This window comes from Molothrus aeneus, chromosome 2 (genome assembly GCF_037042795.1).
Source record: "Molothrus aeneus isolate 106 chromosome 2, BPBGC_Maene_1.0, whole genome shotgun sequence".
Lineage (NCBI taxonomy): Eukaryota > Metazoa > Chordata > Aves > Passeriformes > Icteridae > Molothrus > Molothrus aeneus.
The window spans coordinates 97,147,445-97,170,354 of record NC_089647.1 but is presented as its reverse complement, the minus strand read 5'-3'; the positions used below and the strand labels follow the sequence as shown (position 1 = coordinate 97,170,354).

The following is a 22,910-nucleotide window of genomic DNA, read 5'->3' as shown; positions in this document are numbered from 1 at the left end:
AAGCATTTCCACAAGTTCTCAGTCATTTTTCACAAGAAAAAAGAAAGCAAGTGCTCTGAGATGTCTTTGATTACCAATATAGGGAAGAGGTAAGATCTTAAGGTCTTCTCTGGCATTTTTTGTTAGCTAATATCAGCTGTTACCTGTTCTGTGTGGTAGCTACTGTGAAACCTGTTTCTCAGCACTTAATTCTCATTATACTTTTAAAAGGATATTTAAGGATGTAACATGGGGTTGTAAATTGCACAGAAGCCTAAAGGTTACATATGGTAATGCTACCAAGGAGTGTATGCTGCTTTCCAGATCTGACCAAATGTTTTACAGAGAAGGCATTTTACTCAATTCTCTAATGTTGTTTTATGTAAACAACATAAATAATAATGTGTTTTAGAATTGCCATTGCAAAATAAGACCTTTCTATGCTCAAAGGGCCTCTGTGCATTCCCTACACAGATATTGCTATGCTGAAGGACATACTTATGCAAATAGGAATGATGGTAAAGAAAGTGAAGAAAAATATCAGGTCAGAAGAACAAAACTGTGTTTCTTCTAGCTCCATCAGCTTGGCTATATTTTCTTCCTGACAGCGACACTGGAATGGCAAAAGAATTCCTTCAACCAACTCTTCCTGTGACCTAAATGCATAATTGATGAAAATGTATTGTTTACACGAAAGCCTCATAGAAACCACCAGGAAAGCATCGCAGATTATTTTTTCCTCCTTTTGCCACTATGTTTTTACAGATGTGATGTGTGGTTTAAGGAGCCAAAGCAGACAGTTTAGCCCTGCCAAATATTCCAAACAAAGAAAAAGGTTTCTTTCTTTCTTCCTCTTTTCTGACAGAATATATATAGCTAAAATAAATAAATAAATACATAAATAAATACAATTTTAATCGCTTTTAATTGTCATATCTACAAAACTTCATAAGGCAAATTACACATTTAGAGCAAACAATTATACAGCTTTGATTCCTGCCAGAATGAGAAGTCAGCGCACAGGCGGTGGCCTCTGTCAGCCCGAGCACGGCTGGTGGCACCGGCGCTGCCGCCGCAGCCTTGCCGAGGGCTGGATTGCCACCTAGTGGGACCCCTTTGCTCCAACCCACTGGAGCTGGTGAAGCCCTGCTCATTGTCCTCACCCTGATTAATAAATACTGCAGGTAAATTTAGAGCCTGGAGCAGTGGATCACTAAACACCCTGAGCTTTCGGTGCAGCACAGAATGAAATCATAGAATCATGAATGGTTTGTATTGGAAGGGACCTTAAAGATCCTCCAGTTCCACCTCACCTGACATGGACAGGGACACCCTCCATTTGACCAGATTACTCAAAGTTCCACCCCCACAGGGCAGGGACACCTTCCACTTCACCAGATTCTCAAAGTCTCATTCAATCAGGCTTACAGTGATGAGGCATCCTCACCTTCTCAGAGAAACCTGTTCCAGTGCCTTGCTACCCTCACAGTAAAGAGTTCCTTCCTAATATCTAGTCTAAATCTGCTGTCTTTCAGACTAAAGCCATTACCCCTTGGGGAGTGTTTGCCCCAACATGTTGCAGATGTACCCAAAATATCAGTGGCTGGTTCAGAGGCAGCACAGAATGCCTGTGTGGCGCTGCTAGCTCTCCTTATCACATGAGGATGCTGGCCTCTCTCAAGTGTCCTCTGGTACTTGAACACTGTTATAACTGATAATATCTTCTCTTTGAAGCTGAGAGAAAATCTAAATGTAAGAAAAACCATGGGGCCCTCTTGTCAGGGCAAGAAAGATATGAGGATAGACCATGGCTGTTTGCTGTGATAAACTGCCAGCCCCTTGTGCTCAGTGCACATGGAGTTGTGGCAGACACAGCCACGGATTTGGTTTTCCATTGATCTGAGAAAGGCAGACTTTGTGCAACTGCAGAAAAGCTAAACACAATTCCTGGTGTGGCTGTGCAGTGTGATGCAGTGACTCACTGAAAACTCCTCCCTGACTAACTGGGAGCTTAGCAGGAGGGAGCAGTGGGGTGGAAGAGGCCAGCCAGAACTTCTGAGGACCAGCTTAAAAGTCAGTCCCAACAGGGTGTATCATCAGCCAAGTATCACAGCTCTCCACCTTTTTCCTCTGTGCATTCCTGCTCCCAGAGCCCTGTTCCAATGAAGGTGGGAAGAGGCAGTGGTGGCAGTGGCCTCCAGCTCTGCTGGCGAGGAGGTGTCTGTGCTGCTGCTCCAGCTGCTGTTCCAGTGTCACTAGGTAGAGAGGAGCACCTGCTCTTTCTGTGTGTGAGCAAATGTAACCACTGCTAAGGTTGCTTTCATCCCTGGACTAGTGTATATGTTCATGAGGAATGAAAAACTTCAGTAAGAGAGGCAAAAAAACTCCATAGTCTCATGAATGGGGCATTATTCTGAGACAAAAAAAAAGGGAACTTGGCAAAAGGAACTCCTCCTGTCCTCTATATTGTTGAAGCTTGAACAGCAAGAAGGCAGAATTCTAACATGAAGCCAGAAAAAGAGCAAATAAGGCAGTATAGGTTACTGTGGCCTGTATGTACCAGGCCATCAGATGATCGAGCTGGCCCCTGGTTCTAGTCCCTCAGTGGTTTGTATTTTACAATTTGTGAACACTGAATATTTATTTGGTGGAAATAATGGTCAGCTTAGCTACTGACTTTGTTGCTGGCAAATTTGCATTCTGTGCAGAAGTCCCAAGTGAACAGAAAGAGCAGATGTGTTGATTTGTTTGGGGGTTCCTCAGTTATTACAGAAAAGCTGCAGCAAAGAGGCAGGAGGAGTTGGTTGAGACTGAATGAGGAGAAAAACATCAACATGAGAAAAGGAGGAGGGGATGGAGGTGTTAGTTCCCTGCCCTACCTGGTTATCCTTACACAGAAGGAAAACTGGTACCCTTGGAATGGTGGCTGTTTATCTGGAAGGAAGCGGCCTGACATGGAGAGATTTACTAAGCAGGAGTTGTTGTAGTCATCAAATGAGCAGGGATTTCTATTGCCTAAACTTGGCCTGACAGAGAGAAAAGGAATGGTTTCATGTATGTTCCCACAGGCTTGGAAAGAAGAGGTGCAGAGGAGCTTATGTTTTATTCCTTGCGTTCCTGTGACTAGTGCTTTGTCGTAGTGTTCCTTAAAGGTTGGGGACAGGGCCAAAACATAATTCAGCATCAATATTAATTATCTATGAGGTGGAAAATCTTCAGGCAGACTACTTACAGCTTTATTGTACCTCTAATTATTGTACCATTTGAATTAATTAATTGGATAAATTATTATTATTATTATTATTATTATTATTATTATTATTATTATTATTATTATTATTATTATTATTATTATTATTACTAACCAGGTGCTCAAATGTTGGACAGAGATCAAAAATCAAGAATTAGTACAATAATCTAAATTATAATTGATCTCAAGCAGTGACTGCATGTTTAAATATTCTGTCCAATGACAAATAGCTGTTAGATTTTAACTTCAATTACATGAAGCAAAATACTATGTTTGGGCTACAGCAAGGCATAAAAATGTGATGAACATCCCAATATCTGAAAAATGGGAGTATCAGCAGAAGCCTAAGTTTCCTATAACAATTTAGATACAGATTCTGCATCTCAGTGTGATTAGAATTGCTAGCTGAGTTATCTTTAAGTCTAAAAATGTCCCTTTTAGGACAATGCTCCTTCTGGCTTGGCAGGAGGCCCACCAGAGCAGAAGTTGGCAAGGAAGGAGATGGAGCTGCACTATGGTAACTTAGTGAGCTGCACTTAAATCAACACCTATACAACCTGTATTGCATGGATATTTACCTAACAAAGAGTCTCTAACCATGAGGTTACTGTGAAAAAGAGAAGGGCTGGTATTGGCACATATCGTGTTTCTTTCCTGAATCTTCACTGCTGACTGGGGTAATTTTGGAGCCTTTGGTAGAGTTTGTGTCCTCTCCCTCATCTGTGAACCACAGCAGAGCTTAAGTGTCTCTCTCTCTTCCCAGGCTTGGGGACTTCAGGGGTCTGGTTGCCCCCTGTACATAATTCAGAAATTTTGGATTCTAATGCTCACATAATCTGAGAGTTAGGTAAGTAAAATTTGTCTTTAGGCAATTTGCAGCTTTGGAAATTATCTAATCATAAGGCTTCACAACCTTTCAATCTTACCTGTTGGGCATCTTTAGAAGCAGAGAACTACAGTTCATCTGACTTTTTAATTATTTAGAATGGTCCTTTTGCATGGCACAATTATGGCACCCACTCCTTTTTACTGCATTTATCAAAGGAGAAACGTTCAACTAGCATCAATGCACTAGTCCTGCAGCACTCCACATCAAATTGTGCATGACCACAGTCTAGCTCTCACTAGCAACTGCAGAAACAGCAAACTTATTTCAGGGGAAAAAGTTGTATTTTAAAATGCATTAGGAGAGAAAAACAATAGCATTGGTTGCAGTCAATACAGATATTATTTCAAATTTTAGGTATTATTTCTTCCGAGTAGTGAGACCAGCCAGCGTATGGTATGGTTCTCCTGAAAGTGGGATGCCTCTGTTCACATAACTTTGAGACAATAAAGCAGCTCTTCCTAGCTAATATACTAGTTTTGTCTAGTTTGTCTAGATTATATATAATCTATACTAGATTGTCTAGTTTCCTAAGAAATCTGCACATTTTATTCAGTGCCCTTTACTGAATCTTTGTGGATTAAGAAAGACTAGTTAATCTGAAGGGTATGTAACATCAGCTGGTCACAAACATTGCTCTAAATGGTGTTCAAGCCAGAAACAAATAATCAGGCTTTGCAAATCCCCACAGAGAGTTGTTCACTGATTGTTCAGGCTGCACAATCATTTCTCAAATGAAACACAGCTGAAGTGCCAAATGCTGACTCTCCCCAGGCTGGCTGTTACATATGGTTATGTCTTCCTAACCAGTTACCTGCTGTGGCTGGGCAAAGCCAGTAGGAACACTCAGATTATTTTAATCCTGATTATACAAGATAATTCTGAAAGATAACAAGGGTTGAAATCATACTGTAATAAAACAGGGTTTATGATGTGCTCAAACCAAGAACATTAATTATGTTCAGAATACAATGAGTTTAAAGGAGGGATGGAGAGTTAACCAAATGCTGCAGCTACAGGTCAGCAGTTCCTGTCTCATTCTGCCTAAGAGCCCATAATTGCTTTAGGATACAGCTCTCACAGTCACGTCCCAGCTCCAGACTGACCTCACTGGGAAGTCACCAGTTACTGGTTGAAATGGTGAACATACTAAATTGATCTGTGAAATACAGCAGCTATTTTTCTCAGAAGTTCATTTTTTTGATATTGCATTAAGATAGTGTGAGGACTTCAAGAAGCACAATGAACAGTCCCAAACACTGTCAAACAAGAAAGTTCCCACAAGGGAAGCCACCACAACAGGACCTTAGAATAAGCACAGATGGCAAAAAGGAAGGCAGTAATACCAGACCTAACCAGAGGTGAAAGTTTGGAATTAACACACTGGACAAAATTCCGCTGTGCAAACTGTGGGAAAAGCACTGACAGCAACAACAGGAAGGTGCCAGGCCTGGTGAGGCAGATCTACGTAACTTTCTGGACAAAAGCTCCCACCAAGGCAAACTGTGAGAAAGGAAGTGTCTTACACAAGTGCCATCCCACGCTGGGTGGGAACAGCACCCATGCCTTATGGATAACAAGAACTTGGACTGTGGAAAAGTGGTACCTCCACAAGAACATGGCAAGCAGGCCAGGATGAAGACGGTCCATCAGGACATGACAGGATTCCATGTGGCGGTGGTATCTTTGCTCAATCTCTCTCTCACACTCTCTTTCTCTTTCCCCCACTCTCTTCTATCCCTTTCTACTTGACATTTACTATTTGCCCCTTAATTCAGGCAGAGACAACTCAATAACCAGATCCTAAGAGATAGCAAGCCAAAAAACAAATAAAAAAACTCTGTGCAGCATTCCAGCAACACTGTGTTTGCCGCGTCCTCCAGGAAGCAGCAATGCAAATCCTCTCTTCCACAAGTGGAGGCCCTCCCCTGGAGATGCACATTTCTTATTTGGGATATGGTGTCTGTGAGACTGTGCTTAGTGGGCCACCACAGCAGTGAGGAGCTAGAAGCAACATCACATTTGGAGCAGAGGAGCAGAACAGCACAAGGGAATAATACAGCTTGTAGGAAATAGGTGTGGAGGAAGAGCCTCCCCTAAAGGAGCAAGAAGGCACATGGATGATAACAGGCTGCTTGGTTTGGATTTGGAGGGCACGCCAGGGTGTGTGGAGCACAGCTGCACCACAGCAGTGCTGAATGCTCCGAACATTTTCTATTCCATTTCCCAGCTGCTCCACCACAAGTGATGACAGGTAGGTCTAAAGTTCAGAACCCCAAGACCAAATACAAACTACAGGAATTATTACTACAATTTATTGAAGGTGCTGCATGCCTGATGACTCCTGGGTTATGGTGTGTGTTTTGGGTTGTGTTAAGGGCACAGCAATCCATGGAATGAGTTGAAGGCCATGGGACTGCCAAAACCAGCTTCTGAAATGAGTAATTTAATTTGAGCTAGGATATTGCTGGCACGTTCACCTTAGTTAGTGTTGATCAGGATCGAGCCCATATTCTTTGCTACTACCTAGAATTTAGCCTCTGACAGAGATTTATGTTTCATCCAATTAAATAGGGATGATTTAACTTGTCATTTTCAGTCTTTGATCTTAGCTCTCAATTAAAGTGCAATTGAAAAATGTATACAAAAAATCTAACATAGGAGCTTTGCAACATCTAGTTTTAAAGTTTCATGATCTCTTAGACAGAAAATTTGTGATGGTGTTCACAGGGGTTTTCAGGTGAGAGAAGAGATGAGAATGTTGACTCCATGTTCAGAAGGCTTGATTTATTATTTTATGATATTTATATTACATTATAACTATACTAAAAGGAATAGAAGGAAAAGTTTCATCTCAGAAGGCTAGCTAAGCTAAGAATAGAAAGGAATGAATAATAAAGGTTTGTGTCTTGGACAGAGAGTCCAAGCTAACTGGTCTGTGGTTGGCCATTAATTCTAAACATCCAAGATGGGCCAATCACAGATGCACCTGTTGCATTCCACAGCAGCAGATAACCACTGTTTACATTTTGTTCCTGAATCCTCTCAGCTTCTCAGGAAGAAAAAATCCTAAGAAAGGATTTGCATGAAAAGATGTCTGCAACAAACAACCTGGTTAGATAAATCGTTTTTCTTCTCTTTTTAGATAAAATACCTCCTCTAAGGTATTTCTGATGCTGAATAAAAAACATTTTTCTCTGAAAATAAAATAGCCAGCTTCAAAACTGATTCTCTGAAGTCCACTGCATGAACTTTACTAACTCCCTTCTTAATATTACTTAACCTATAATTTAATTGGATATCCTAGATCCCTAGAACTCAGGCTTGAATTATCCCTGTGAGTGAGAAAACAAAAGATAAAAATCATTGAGGCTTTAAGTTAAATTATTTTCTAATTAATAAGATAGCCAAGAAATGTTTCCAGTACTGTAAGTCAGTTTTATTTAAAAAATAGAGTCCAAACATTGTTTTCATAAGGTGCAACAGATACACTGTTTTCTACAATTAAAAAAAAACCCAAAACAACAAACAGAGCCAAAGCAAAACTACAGTCATAAATACAGTGTCATTCAAACATGGAATCAATGAGTCTTCTGTAATCCTTAAACATTCTTTTTCTGCTTCTTCAAAGCATAAGAATTAATAATTAGTGTCACTGGGACAGCCAAAGGGTCTTTCTAATGTCATCCATTTCTGTACTTTATTATTAAACTTTCCGGTACAGATTGCTTCAAGTACACATCAGAAGCTGAATGTAACTTAACACAGTTCATGCAAAACAAAGGTACAATACTGAACCTCCATCATTCAAAGATTTTTTTTCCCCTGTTTATTTTAGTTGGGCATTTTTGAAGGCCAACTGCTTGAAGGACTGAACTGAGGTTGCATAATTCAGCAGTATATACTAAAATACTCACATAACTCAGATTGATAATACTACGTGACTACCTTGAGCTATACAAACTCAAACAAATAGGGCTGAGATCTGGGCCTCTTGGAGTCTATTCAGTACCTTCTGAAACAAATTTTGGAATACAGATGGAAAACAGTGCCTGATAATGGGCTTATTAAGGGGAAAGAAATCATTACCTCATAACTGCATTTTTTGAGATAAGCATGTTATTAATTTATATTAAGAGTGTTCCCTTTCAGACACCAGTGTGGAGAGCAATAAAGGCTGTAGCATGGAGGAAGTTTTCTATTTAGCAAAGTCTGTCCTGTCTCAAAGCCCTCCATGTCATTCTAGCATCAGCCTCAGCCTTGATGATAACACCAAGCAGCTGAAGCTAGCCATGAGTGTGCCATTCCTGGACAGCCAGATAGCAGCCCCTGCTCTGGTTTAACATCTTTTGAACAGACACTGGAACAAGGAGCAGCACTACATGGTTACATTTAAAGCTTTCCATCTAGAGAGGAATGTGTTTGACAGAAGAGAGCTGCACACCCATTTACCTGCCTTTTACTTGGGTGGTAGTCCAGGGTCAAACTGCATTCACAACAACTACATAAATCTCAATTCCTTCTGCTTGCTACAAATCACCATGTTGGTTTTTTGGATCTTGTTTTTAAGTCCTGAGGGCTCCTCCTAAGTAGTCTAATAAGGCAAGGCAACAAGCTATCACAGGGGTGACTTGGTTTCAGTAAATCAGGCCTCTGGGTATTAATGGGAATTAACCACACAAGTCCATGCCAATGCATAACCACAGATTGAGTTTAACCTGATAAGACAAGTTAATACATATGTGAATTTGTATTCACAGCCAGATTAACCTCAGTTAAGCAAGTCCATGTCTTTTTCTCATAAAATTATAATGTTTTTCAGTGTTGATACACTGTATTGGTTGCTGCTAGCAAACATGGAAAGTAGAATATGGTCCTACAGTTTTAATCCAAGAATGAGATTGCTCTCAAAAATCAGCCTTTTTAGCTTAGTCTACATCCCTTAGATTCTAGAAGTTATGGGTAGAGACTGACAATTGTATAAAGCCCCATTTGGATTCAGTTGTGGGAATGAACTGATTTTATGATGGCTTCTCTGTTCAAATGAGGGAATCTAGTGTTTATGAGCATTGTTATTGACTTGGTTGGCTTTTTATGAGTTCAGCTGCTGACAGCTTCACAGAAAAATGTAAGAAATAATCACATTATGTTCTATTTCCTATTTTCAGAGGAAAGGGGTTGCTCAGTCCTATAGTTTACATGGTGTTACCTTTTAAATAATACATTGTACTGCAGCTGTTCAGTTAACAAAAGTATACATTGAAATATTTATGGGCTTTGGCCAGAGCTACACATCTTTATGTCAGTCTGTTGCAAACACCATTGTTAGGTGGAGTACTTAACAGATTAAAATTCCCTCTACTTCCGTTTCTTTTACTTGAGCAATTCAGGCCATACTCTGTGTGAATGCAGTGGGACACAGGCCAGAAGGAAGCAGGGTCACCAGAGATAAGGGGAGGAATTTGTGACATAGAACTTCAGCATCCATCTCAGGGTGCACCTGAGCAGTTCAGGGACACAACAATCATGCACATTGCCCACATGTTAAATCAACAGTCTGGGTTTGGGCTGGAGTGAGCAACAGGCTGTTCTGGCATGGAAGGTCATCTCTGTCCATGAGAAGCATCCAAACACCACCAGTTATCTGGGTGAATTTGAACAAAAATACCAGAGGTCTTAGATGCCTAAATGAAGGGACCAGGAGGTCTGAAGGGGATTCAAAGCACAACCTTTCTCCAGTCTTTAAGTTTGCATCTATAAAGCAAGGGCAGTGTGAATTATGTGTTACAGAGAGTACAATTTGGTATTCTGTTACTGATAGCAGTACTGACTAAAGGGTTGACCCTCTTTATCTCACAGAGGACCAGAACAAGGGTTTAGGAAAATTTAACATTTTTACCTGAGTGACTTAGAGGTCTCTACCAGGGTCTGGTAAATCTTGTGTTCTTGGTGCAAACAGATAAATACTTAAAGCTTTCCTATGATCATTTGCATTCTCAGTCCCTCTGATCTTATCCAGTCACAGTGCTGTGGAGAGGAATTCCACAGTCCTATGACTGACAAGTGCATAAAAAGTCAATCTCTTACAGAATAAGTGTCTATGACTGTTAAATTAATTTCAGCCATCTCTTGGCAGATACAGACAAATGCCAAGAAAGAGCAATGACAAAAAGGACCTAAGTGGACAACCAAGAATCAATGCAGAATGTCATTCATTTGTGAAAAATTGTGATGTACATAAGGGAAGACAGTGAGGGATTCAATCTCTTGTCACTAACACTGATGAGAGATAGATACCACTGTCCTTTTCTTTTAGTGCTTTTGCAAACTATTTTATGGGCTTCTATGTTTTTTCCAGTTACCACAGCAAACCACAAAATACTAAGTTTTACAGTACTTGTATGCAAAATTGCATAGAGAGATAATAAATTCTTACAAATAAATCCCATTTCAACATTTATAAGGGAAAGCTGGTTGACAGAAATGCTAAGCAGTATAAAATTCAAAAGACTAAAGCAGGGAGCAAGGGACACTATATTTTAAAGTGATTTGAGGCATAATCTTACTCTTTTCTTAAGACTTAACTCCAGTCTTGATTCATTAAACATTTACAAAATAAATGAAGATGACAAAGTCTTTCATTTAAAAATATGTCAAATTTTGTCCATAATGAAAATGGTATAACTCAGTAGCAAACAAATAGCCATGATTCCAGTAACAAAAGCAACTGACATTACTCATCTACACTCAATGGCTTGGAACACAAACCTTTCTATCTCTTAGCTGCTTGTACATGAACAGTGTCTGCTACTCTTCACACCTGCCTCAGGAGTTACTGTGACCTTGATGCCTCCCAGGGGTGCCCGTGGCTCTTTCTCTCTAAGCCCCGCATCACTTACCCCCACCAGCGCTCCAACTGAGCTCTTGGGAACCTCATTAAGGAAACTCAGCTTGATGTCTGCAGCTGCTCAGAGCTTCTAAACTGCCTCCCTCATTAAATAAGTGCTGTCCTGCATCCACTCCCTCTGTCAGGGGCATATCAGGCCATTCCTCATATACGTTACCTTTTTCTCTTTAAGCAAGATGAAACAGCAAACACAGCCTTCGTGTTAATCTAGAAGGGATTCCTGCGGGGTTACTTTCTTCTTCTTTACCAGTCTAGTTAAACATGATAGATTCAGGGTCCTGGTTTGCCATTTGAGCCATATGTCTTAATACATCCTTTTTAGTTATGATACCCAGCAGCCTCCTATAGGAGAAAAGGAAGCGAAAGGTCAACAATCCCATTTATCATCCAGGTTTGTTCCCTGTTCAGCTGCAGAGACATTTTGTGAGTGCTTCCATACAGTACTGTCCATCTCATGTATTCCCCAATTATTACCTTTTCATAAAAGTATTCTCACCTCATGTATTTCTACTACCCTAGCCACAATAATTAAGTGAAATACTTTGGCTTATTACCTCTCGTTATTGGGAACATGACTGAATGAGGAGCTACAAGAATTAATAACTGGTACCACAAATAATAAGTATCTTTAGGTTCAGGCTGTGAGGACCAGCAGTCAAATCCAATGTATCAGTGCTTGGTAGTACACAGAGTAAGCTAAAGCACAGGGTTTCTGAAACTCTCACTGACAGTATAATTCCTTCAAATTTAAATGATAATTTCTCATTTATGTGAACCTAAATGAATTATATCTGTCAAGAAAGATGAGGCCTATGGGATGTCTGGCCCCAAGAGTCAAAAAATTCATAACCTTCAGTATTCAAGGGCTTTTTACTTCCAGTCCTTGAAGACCATTAGGCACTGAATATTGAAACTGTGCCATTGTTAATAGTTTTTCCACCTTTCATTTCACGTAACTTCTAAAACTCCAGGTATAAATTTCTGAATCCAAGCACCTAAAATCAGAACCCTTATCTGTGTCCCAATAATGGTTCTTATTTTCTTAATGCTGAGGATACTGCATTGACAGTAACAACTGAAATGCAGTATTTTTGAATAACAAAAAGACTCTCTAACAGAAGAATAAATTTTAGTCTTGCACATTTGAAAGTGATGGCTGTGGTTTGGCTATCCTGCTATCACTAGATCCTGGGATGAGCCATGATGCCCAAATATCTGAAATTCCATTGGAACTATGGAATGTTATGTCTAGTCCACATGGTGCAGCTTGTTATTCCCCTAATTTCATGTTTGCCCACCTCCTTTGGCTGTTATTTGAGGGCCTTTAGTTTATCCACCTTTCCATTATCCAATAAAGAAAGTTGAACAGAGTAATTTTCCTCCAGTGCCATCTTTATCACAATTTTCACAAACATCTAATCTAGCTGGATATCTCAAAACAGTATATTCTTTGCAAACAATACTGCTTGGCAGATCTGCCTCTGCTGAAAACTGAATGATAGTGGGAGTCAGAACAGTTTATTTTGTATTTATTTTTACCTTATCTAAATGAGAATACACTAAGGATTTGGGGGAGCAGAATGAAATATAACACCCTGCAAGCACCATTTTGGTTCCGAGTCTGACTTCTTTTGCTACCCTGGAGACACATGGGTGAGGTTCCCTTATTCATCCATTCACAAAATAAGACAAAATAAAAATGTTCACTTGACTGTCAGCTACTCACCCACTGCGGGTCACCAGACACTGCCGGAGCCCAAGCTTTCTGAAGATATCCACCACAGTTTCCATGGGCGTGTGGTCGGTGACGGTGAAAGGGCTCAGGTTGAGAATTCTCCGCAGTTTCAGTGGGTGGGGACTGTTGGGTGGCACTTCTGGGGGGTCCTCGGTGAAGTACACAATAGAGTTGCTCACCACCCCATCCTGACGCTGTCGCGCATTCTCTGTACAGCACAAAAATTGGGGCAGATAGTGAATTAAGTTTGGCAATTAAAAAGAATCACTCCTTTGGAAAGCAAGGTTTGATTTTGTCTTTAATGTACTGAAGTCCCAGAAATTTGGGTCTCTGAGTAACCTTGAATTTCTTTGAGCCATCACTCCCTCAAAGCAAATGTGGTATTTTTATGAGCACATATTTTTCTTGGTTGGGATAATGCTTTTCTGAATAGATATGCAGCTCATTGCATTCACAAACTTCACTAATCCAATTTCTGTCAAATTCAAATCACTGTATGTAATTTCCTCTATTGTGAGAATCACAACAGAAACTTTATTACATGTCTGAAGGAGTGGAGTCAACAGCTGTGTAAGATCCCAGCTGGCTTGGAGCAAAACTTTGCAGTGGATTTGGGAAAATGTGGACATGGTGAATGGATTTATGAACACAAAGCTGGGGAAAGACAAATTCACATTCCAGGGATCCAGGGGTGGTGTGGGTGTTTTTCTAGATCAGCACACCTCGCTGGCATGCAGGGTAAACTTTGTGGGTTTACACTTAATGCCTTATATAGCTTGCATATCTAGATTTTAAAAAGGAAAAATAAATTAGATTCCTACTTAAAGGAAAATAGTAAAGGGACAAAAAAATATAGCAGTAAACAGCACATATGTGACCATTTTCAGAAGTTCAAAAGCTTGGATCAAACTTGGATCAAACTACAAACTGAACATTATTACATCTGGAGTTTGCATGGTCAGTATAAGCCTTCTACTTAAAGCATGCCCCAAGACTTACCACTGGAGTACTTTATTTTCTTTGTAGTGTTTACCTCATCTCTACTCAACACTACAGGGTATAAACATTATATGAGACAGATTTCCAAATGACAGACTTTTCACTCCCCAGAATAAGCATATCATGTGTTTGGCTCTGAGGGTTTAACTTTTTATTTTTTTAATAAATCCTTGGAAATAGTTAAATTATTACTTTCAATTAACATAGGCTGCTTCTGCTCTTGAACTCATACTCCAGGCATATGTAAATATTCTTGGAACTCTCTGCCATCAATCAGAGTGAGAAACCTGCTCCTGTGACTTGTAATGTAGACAGTGATGGTTTCCAACATGTTTCAGCTGCAATTTTTTTTACATTTAACGATCAGTGTCTTGTAATATTTCTGGAACTGGAGCAGTGCTGGCTCAACCCTAACATCAGTACAGTATGTGATTCTCAACCTTCTCACCCCACATATTACAAGCCCTATTGCAATTTAGAGGAATGATGTTAGTTTTGTCTCAGCTTGTTTCAATTCATACGTCCAATTTCAAGTGTGAATATGTCTGCATAGTTCTTTGATACATGATCTGTGCTAAGAGGTAACATTAATCAAACTGAAGGTAACTCCCACCCTTTGATAAAAACCTTTGACAGCTAGGTATTTCCTTCCCAAAGCTGCACCCTAAGAAATAGGGCCAAGCATTTTGGTTACCACATTGCTGTTCCCAAGGCAGCAGTGACCCTGAACAGCAGTGATTAGCCAAAACCATGATTTCACTCTTCCATGTCAAACACCTCTCTAGAGAAATTTGAATGATGTAGTACTATGGAGTCAATTCAGTGGCATCAGAAAAATGGTGGATTTTGTATGCAGTCTCACTGGATGGGGGAGTGGGAGAAAAGGTAAAACAGAAGAGCAGATAATTTTTGCAGTCAGTGGGTAAGAAAAACAGATACAGATTAACAGAAAGAGCAAAGCAAATGGATGACAATGTCTGGTTTACAGAGCAATCTATGCAGGCTCTTGTCATAGCTAGAGAGTGAATTAATTCTCCCAAATGTGAAACAGCCTCTCATATTCAGGGGTTCACATTTCACAGCCTCTATCAACTATGTTGATCTCTCAACTCCATACTGGAAAAAGCATATTATACAGACCACCTGGCTATTGTCCAAGGCTCTGCCTTTTGCATGGTGCCTCTGGAGCTGGCCAAATTTAAGAAAAGCTTTACAGTGTCAAAACCCTCCCTCTGTAAGACTGTAAAGTAGATGTCATCTAAAATGTAGACACCTCTTCCCAGAGGGTGACTCTGCCACCCCAGCTGCCTACCTATCCAACAAGGATCAATGGAAGGACACAATCCTCCTGAGGATGCTGCTGAGCAATTGGAAATGGCATTGCCATTCACTTTACAGGTATTTGATGCATTTATAAAGCATGCTCCACTCAGTAGGGAAGAAATTATGTAGGGGTAAATAATGAGGCAGATACCTTTGTGGGAATGGGTATTTGATGGAAGACTCAGCAGCTATAGCCTTCATCCTAGAAGGCAGGTGTGTGAGGGACTTGGAGTATTTCCCCAGAGTATGCCCTGGACCACCATACTACTGATGCACAATTAATTGGGCCTGAGAAAGAAGCTGAAATTCTTGATTGAAACCATGTCTCTATGAAGTGCAAATTGTTCTTATGTAGAGGTACCAGAGCTAGCTCAAAGTGAGGAGGCATTCTGCAGGGCACAATGCCATGAGAAAAGAGATACTGGTGAAAGAAGAGATATTGGAGTGGGCCTGACTCTGCTTTTGGTAAGACCTCACTCCCTGGCTGAAATGCTGCATGGATGGGACTTATGCTGTTCTGAGATGTAGCTCCAGTATCTCTGTCAGGATGAGCAGGTAAACCTGAACAGGTGAATCAGAGATGCTTCACCTTGTGTGATATTTCTCTCTTGGTAAGCAAGTTTATGGCTTAAGGAGAATTGGTGTAATGGCTCCATGCTCACAACCATGAAGCAAGCTGAGGTGGAGGTTCAGAACACATTAGCTATCCTTGTGGTAGTGATCAACAATACCAACTCTGAAATTCAGGCAAAGCAACTTCAGAGAAAGAGGATTAGCAATCAAAAGTTGCTAGCATGGTTTGCCCTGCTCTGTACTGGAATCATGTACTGTGTCTTTCGAAACCAAAACCAGATTTTAAGTCACAAGGACACAAACCATACTGGAAAGATTAACCATTTATCATAGTGTCAGCACAGAATGACAGCACTCACACTCAGCCCAAGGTGAAAAGAGTTACCACTGGTGGCTGAGGATTTTAGAAGAACTTATCAATGCATGTAAAAATTTAATTTTAAATCTAAGTTCTGTCTCATTATCTATAAAAGATGCTCTTAATTAGAACTGGTCAGGAGACAGTACCTTTTCCACTGAAAAATGCAGATGTCAAACAATTTTCGAACAGGAAAGCATTTTGATCTAAATGTTTACTGAGTTTAATTTTAACTGATTTCTTTGTTGTCAGTTCATAGCCTGACATTTTCTCACATCTTCTGGCAAGCCCATTCAGCCACACTGCCATTTATGACCTGAAACAAATTACTCAGTTCCTCAAAGTTCTTTGACTGACTTCAAGCAGCCTCTGATCTTTCTGATTTTAAAGTGAGGGCTCTTCATCTTCAATCCATGCCATTTTCCCAAAGAAATACCTTCCTGAAAAGGAGGTGCAAAAGACTATTAACTTAGGAAGGCACCAAGTGTTAAAGCCATAACATGGCATGAGCAGCATGAAAGACAGACCCAGGGTAGGCTAAATACATCTAAAACATGTGTTTTAAAGACTTCAATTTTTGTTTTAGCTTTGTGGGAACTGAGCTGGAAAGTGACCTTCAAAAATAACCCAAATTTTCCATTTATTAATTTTCTTGTTTGAAAAATATGTGAATTTCCATCAGAGACAACAGCTTTTTTAAGGTGCCTGAACAACAGGGATGAAACAAAACCATGCAGAGAAGAATAATTCCAAGTCAAGGAGATTTGGATATACCAGACATTCCACTCCCCTGCAAAGTACAAGGCAACCATGCCCAGATGGCATCTTGCCTGCCTGCCCAGCTGGCCCTCAACACCACAGGACTGCCAGAAATGGGAGCAGATAGTGGGTCAGCCTTGCAGACCTCTGCAGTTCTGGATGCCCTGGGTCCAGAAAAGGTGAAAAAACTTGCTTTCATCCAATACACTTGTTCTTCAACCCCCACTCAGTCATCAGATCAACCAGGAAAGGACCTGATAGTCAAAATCTTTAGTGACCTGGACTTGAACCCTCAGGCAATCAGCCAGCTATCCACTGGATTCCAGACAAAATTCACCCATCTTTACCAAAAAATATTGTGCACTGAAAACTTTCCACCTGTAGCACTAAAAGCCTGCATGTGAGGAAAAACTGAGACAGAACAACAGAAAGGAGCACAGGCTATTTCATCACTGGGGGACCAAAGTTCATGACTGCCCCAGCCCATTCTGGAAGCCCATGGAGAGGGAAAGAAACTGACCACTACACTGACTTTTGGTCTGGTTCTGACAAAAATTCTGGCATAGGAGTTGAGTTTCTCTCTGTTGTCTCTAGAAGAATTTTATTTTACTCTTTTGAGTGACAGCACAATTAAGCTCACAAGGGTCAAGCCCACAAAATTCTATCAGGTGGTGTGATGCAATAGAAAAGCTTCCATGTCCTAATAACTAGCAAAAGATTTGAAGAGAAAGTTAGATTTGGTGCTTGTTTATCCATTCTTCAAGGTGAATAACAGTGTTAACCTCCTATCTTGTCTAAACTCCATTCAAAACCAATCTTTTGGACATGGACACTCTACTTACTTATTGCAAGGATCAGCTCTCGTCTCTGTGCAAATCCAATAAGTCTCTCTGAGTCTTTGGAAACCACCACTGGGAAGCCATTGTAATCAGTCTCTTTGATCAGGGTCTCCACGTCCTCCACGGTCATGCTGTCCTGGGTCAGCACGGAGAGAGGCGCCTCGCCCCGCCTTGGCCGCATCACGTCCGTGGCCAGCGTGCGGTGGCTGAACTCGTCCTTCACATCCAGGAAGGGGTAGCCATTCAGGTGAATGTGAGCTTCATAGATCCCTTCTTTCCCAAAGGCATCTGCCACCCACTTGCTTGTGACAGCTGCAGCCATAAGAGGTACAATGTACTCCAGGCCTCCCGTTAGCTCAAACATAATGACCACCAGGGAGACTGTCATTCGAGTAACGCCACCTGCCAACAAGGAGAAGACTCAAGTTTCTCTCAGTGCTGGTATACATACTAAGCAACTCACTTATATCTTTGAGCCTTACACTCAAAAATGCATGTAATTATTTATGCTGAGTACTTTGCCCTTATACTCTTAGGCTTGTTTCTCTGCAGAAAGGTATTTTTCATCTACTGCAATTTTCATCACAAAGGTTGAGGGAACTTGCTCATGCCAGAATTGCTAGCATTGAAAAGCAAACAATGAATGCTAAAAGACAGAGCTTTAAAACCAGAAAGGATGCCAAAAAAATCAGCTTTAATGGATACTTGAGAAAGTAAAACTGAATCCTGCTGTTAGCCCTCTAAATGACTCCAAGAATCAGTTAAGTGCCATGGCTGAGGCAGGTAGGAACGTGGAGATGTGGCCTTCACACCAGCCTGTCTATTGCAGTCATACTGAGGAGAAAACTGAGCATTATCTTTGGACACAACATGGTTACAAAATCCTACCTTGGAACAGCTTAGGGCCACTGCAAGAGCATGTTACAGCTTGGATATCCCTATAGTAATTCAGTTTGAACGGAGTACAACTTGGTTTGAGGCCATCCAGGCATGCAGCCACAGGCAGGGCTGTAGCTGTATTTTTCAGTGTAGTCTTTCCATATTAATTTCATAAGAAAGTTCCTCGCTCCTTCAGTTTACATTAAAGGATAAAAATGATCACATAACTGAGGACAAGTGTGTATGTATCTCTGAATTATTAGGTAACATTTCTTTGCCTCTGTTCAAAAGGTAAATGTAATAAATCTGCTATTTTTAGGGCTCAAAATACAGCCCCATTTTAGATGAGAAAAATCAGAAACAGGTCATTAAAAGATCTTTTTATCTAGCAGCATACAGAAATATTTGATTGTTGATTACTTAACACTATGATCCAGATATGAATTTCATCTGAGGAATGCCTTAAACATCTGACTGTGAAAAGCTGAGAGCAAATACCAGAGTAAGGATCATTTAATACTCCATTTCTCTTACTTCAGGCAAGACAGTCTTTGGTACAGAAAAGCTTAAGTACAAGCTGTGACCCTTCTACTGTATTTCTCACCACACTATTAAAAACTACTGCACCTTAATTTGGACCTTTTAAAAGAGGAAGAAATTGCAGCCTCACCTTGAGTCCTGTGTGCAGTTTTGGGCATTACAATATTTTTAAAAAGGCATTAAGCTATTAGAAACCATCCAAAGGAAGGCCAGTAGGATGATGAAGTGCCTGAGGGGGAAGCCTTTTGTGGAGTGGCTGAGGTCACTTAGTCTGTTAAACCTGGAGAGGACTAAGGGGAGACCTCATTCTGGTCTACAGCATTCTCACAAGGGGAAGCAGAGAGGCAGACACTGATCTCTTCACTCTGGTGACCAGTGACAGCTGACCCAAGGGAATGGCCAGAAGTTGTACTGGGGAGGTCTAGGTTGGATATCAGGAAAAGGTTTTTCACCCAGAGGGTGGTTGGGTATTGGAACAGGCTCCCCAGGGAAATGGTCAAAGCACCAAGCCTGACAGAGATCAAGAGGTATTTGGACAATTCTCTTGGGCCCATGGTGTGATTTTTGGGGTGGTCCATGCATGGGCAGGATTTGGACTTGATGATCCTGATTGGTCCCTTCCAACTCAGAATATTCTATGCTTCTATAATTCTATGCTGACTAGCACATCATCTGCAACATCATAGCCAAATTTTGTGCATTATTTATTTAATGAATATTAAGATCATTTACTGTAAAGAGGAAGTGCTTTACTTGTTTGGACCGTAAAATTCATCCCAACTTTTTTTAAACTGTCTTCACTGCAGTGGGTGTTCACATCCAAAGGGATGACCCAGATTGCCTTTATAACCTCTAGATAAAACCAGGCCCTTTTGAGGCCAAATTCATCTGTTCATTTGCCTGGTTTTGGATGTGTATTGGCAGATGAGACTGATCTTTCCCATACCTCATTTTTCTGTTTTGACTGTGAGGGATATCAAGACAGTTAAGCTCAGGTGTTGATATTCACATTACAGACATTAAATTTTCAAGAAAATCCCACCCTTCCTTCCTCTATATTGATCACACAAATGATCCTGCTTTTCCAATATGAGCATCCAAATCTGAAATTTTTCCAGCTCTTCCTTGAGTACATCTTCATTTCCAACCTACCCAGTCACATTACTGGTGTGTTATGCCTCTCCACTATTTTTTCATACACTGATGATGGTATCAATAACAGCAACAAAAGGAGATAGAATATGCAAGTACACGAGGGGAAAGATATGATCAGGTAAAAACATGCTCAGATGGTATGCTTGTAACATTCTTCTTGTATCTATGGCTAGAAATTTAATATGTGAGGTATTTTCCAATGATTTTGCTTTAATAGTTAACAGATCACTGCTGTTATATCCAATAAATCCTATTGATTGAGTGTAATCCAGCATTGGCTTATGATCAAAATGTAAACCAAAACACAGCTCAGTTGACCATAGCATGACACGCAGCCAATAAGACTCAGAATTTTTGCCTCTGTGTAGGCTTAAAATTTAGCAAAAAGTGGGATGTTTTCTTCCTGCACTGAGAGAGAGCACAGTCTAAACAAGCAAGTAGCTTTAGTCCAGTTACAGTGAATTTCATTACATCAAATGGAAAAAATGCAAGCAAAAGTACTCCTGCTTGGAAACCTGCAGCCTAACTTCAATTTGTTCTTTCCTTTTCTCTGCTTTTGGCAGACTACAAGGAGTAGACATCGATGACTGCAAGCCTTCCTGTTGCTGACTATCTGGCAGATCACTGGAGCAACCAGTAGAGGAAGCTGCCCATTCTTTAGCCCATCATGTCTTGATTTCAACTTCTGTTGCACCCAGAAATGCCAACACAAGCAGCTAACACCAACCCAGGGCCCTCCAGAGCATGTCCCCAAACACCAGTGTTGGTCACACCCAAACCAATGACCAGCAGAGACCCTACCCAAGCAAGCTGCTGCTCCCACCATGGCATAAAGGCCTGGTGTGACACAGTCTGCCCCAGGTCTGCACCAGTTCCTGAAGATGATCCAGTCATGGTGGTGGTATGCCAGCTGCTCCACTCCAATCCCAACCATCCTGCCAGCTATGGCTCCAACAGCCATGCTAGGAATAAAAAGGCCTGAAGGGATCTGGAATGAAATACAGACACATGAGCACCTTGACAAAAATGGCAAGTATCAAACAATTTTAATTAACAGCAAGAGAACCAAGTTTCCATAGCCTTATGGCAGCCTACAGGGCTGATCCCCGTGGTCTGACACAGTTTTCTGCAGTGACTGAGTTTATGTGGCTGCGCGTGTATTAATAGCTTTATAAAATGTTAGTGCATTTTTTAAAGAAATTTTGAATCCTATCTGCTGCATCCCACTGAATTAGGGAGATAAATGCTGTTTCTGAATAATAGTTTGCTTTTGAAGTCAAGACATTCCTGGCTTTGCCTTTATTGCTTTCTCAGCAGGAGGTCAGGAGCTGCTGATGGTTCTGTCATAGGCTTGAGAATAAGCTTAACTGAAAATAACATTGTGATTTCACCCTCTATCAGATGGAGCACTTTATGGTTTTATTACTACTTTTTCAGGCTAAATCAGACTAGATTTTAAATTAAATGTCAAATGAAGAATAAAAATTCAGAGAAAGGAGGCTGACTGCTCAGGGGCAACTAATTCTCCATCTCAGTTTACAATATATTTTCCAGGAAGCTCTGTGAATCATAACTTTGTTTGCTATTCAGAAAAGTCACAAATCATCAAAAACAGTACTTAAATGAGAATGGAGGGGGGAAAAAAAGAGAATGAAAATGTACTTTGCCTTGGATAAGTGCATTTCCTCTTAGGAAATTTCCACTTAGATGTCAAGTGCACCAGCAAGTTAGAGATATATTTCCTGCTGGAGAAGACAACTCAGATCTGTGACAAGGGCTTGTATGCAGCTTTTGCTGTTTTCAGAAAGGAAAGACTATTATATCTTTTCAAGTCTGAAAATATACCTTGAGCCTCCTAGAGAACTTAACTAATCGCCTCATCAGCACAGCCCAGAGGCATCTAGGGCTGATAACCGTGGGTGCTACAGCCCCCACCACACTGTGCTAACTTTGCTGATGCAGCTCAGTTGAGTCTTCTAGATTTAGTAGGTAAAGCTATTTGGTCTGTTCTTTTACAGACAGGATGAAACTGTCAATTGCTTCTAACAATTTTTAAATATATAGGATAAATAAAGAATCACATTCTGAATAAAGAACCAAAGCTTTTCATGAACAAGCAAAACAAAGGGCTGGCAGCCATAAATCGGTTCCTAGAGTGAAAGGCTACACTCACTTCAAGTGTAGTGTTTAAGAGAAAGATGAGATACTGTAGTTTTGAGCATGGTATAAAATATAGTGTATAACTAAGAAAAGCTTCTCATTGTCTGCAGTCACCAGATCCACAAATAAATGCTCAGATAATGGGAGCTGTAGACAGACCGAACCTGTTTTTTATGTGGTCTATTAATCAGATATATAGAGTTCACCACAAACAGCTTGGTATATATGGAAAGCTTGGATAAATTGTTCTTGGACTTTTCATCACTCATTTATGGGAGAAGGAGTTGCTGAAGGAAAAAGTTGCAAATCCAGAATATTCAAATGACACATCAGTTAGTCTTCTCGTTCATTCTCCATTTTTTCCGAGCTACAGTGCTTAAAAATATTCAAAAATAGACCTTTTCAGGCACTTTTATATTTCTGTGATGCTCTAAATGTGTAAAATAGTAAATTTAAAATTATTACTTCCTTGAGTATAGCTACCTTGAGGCACATTAAGACATTAATCCAACAAGACAAACAACAATGTAAATAGCCCATATCCATGAGAGAGCTAAAAAACAGCTGC

The 22,910-nt window shown here is 40.5% G+C and overlaps 1 protein-coding gene across 2 annotated transcripts in view; it reads right to left on the bottom strand.

Annotated features, from left to right (window-relative positions):
• Window positions 1-22,910, bottom strand: part of CLCN4 (chloride voltage-gated channel 4) — a 126,437-nt gene that overhangs the window by 76,611 nt on the left and 26,916 nt on the right. Inside the window, exons 9-12 of one of the 2 annotated variants that reach the window (XR_010783200.1) lie at window positions 20,984-21,170; window positions 17,612-18,010; window positions 12,749-12,965; window positions 11,180-11,364 (exon numbers count right to left, since the gene is read on the bottom strand). Coding sequence is in view for 1 of the 2 variants with exons in the window: in XM_066545350.1 (XP_066401447.1) it covers window positions 11,274-11,364; window positions 12,749-12,965; window positions 17,612-18,010; window positions 20,984-21,170 (894 nt within the window). In the remaining variant the exon portion in view is untranslated. Of the gene's footprint in view, window positions 1-7,532; window positions 11,365-12,748; window positions 12,966-17,611; window positions 18,011-20,983; window positions 21,171-22,910 lie in introns of those variants that run through there. The other variant, XM_066545350.1, reaches the window with a different exon arrangement.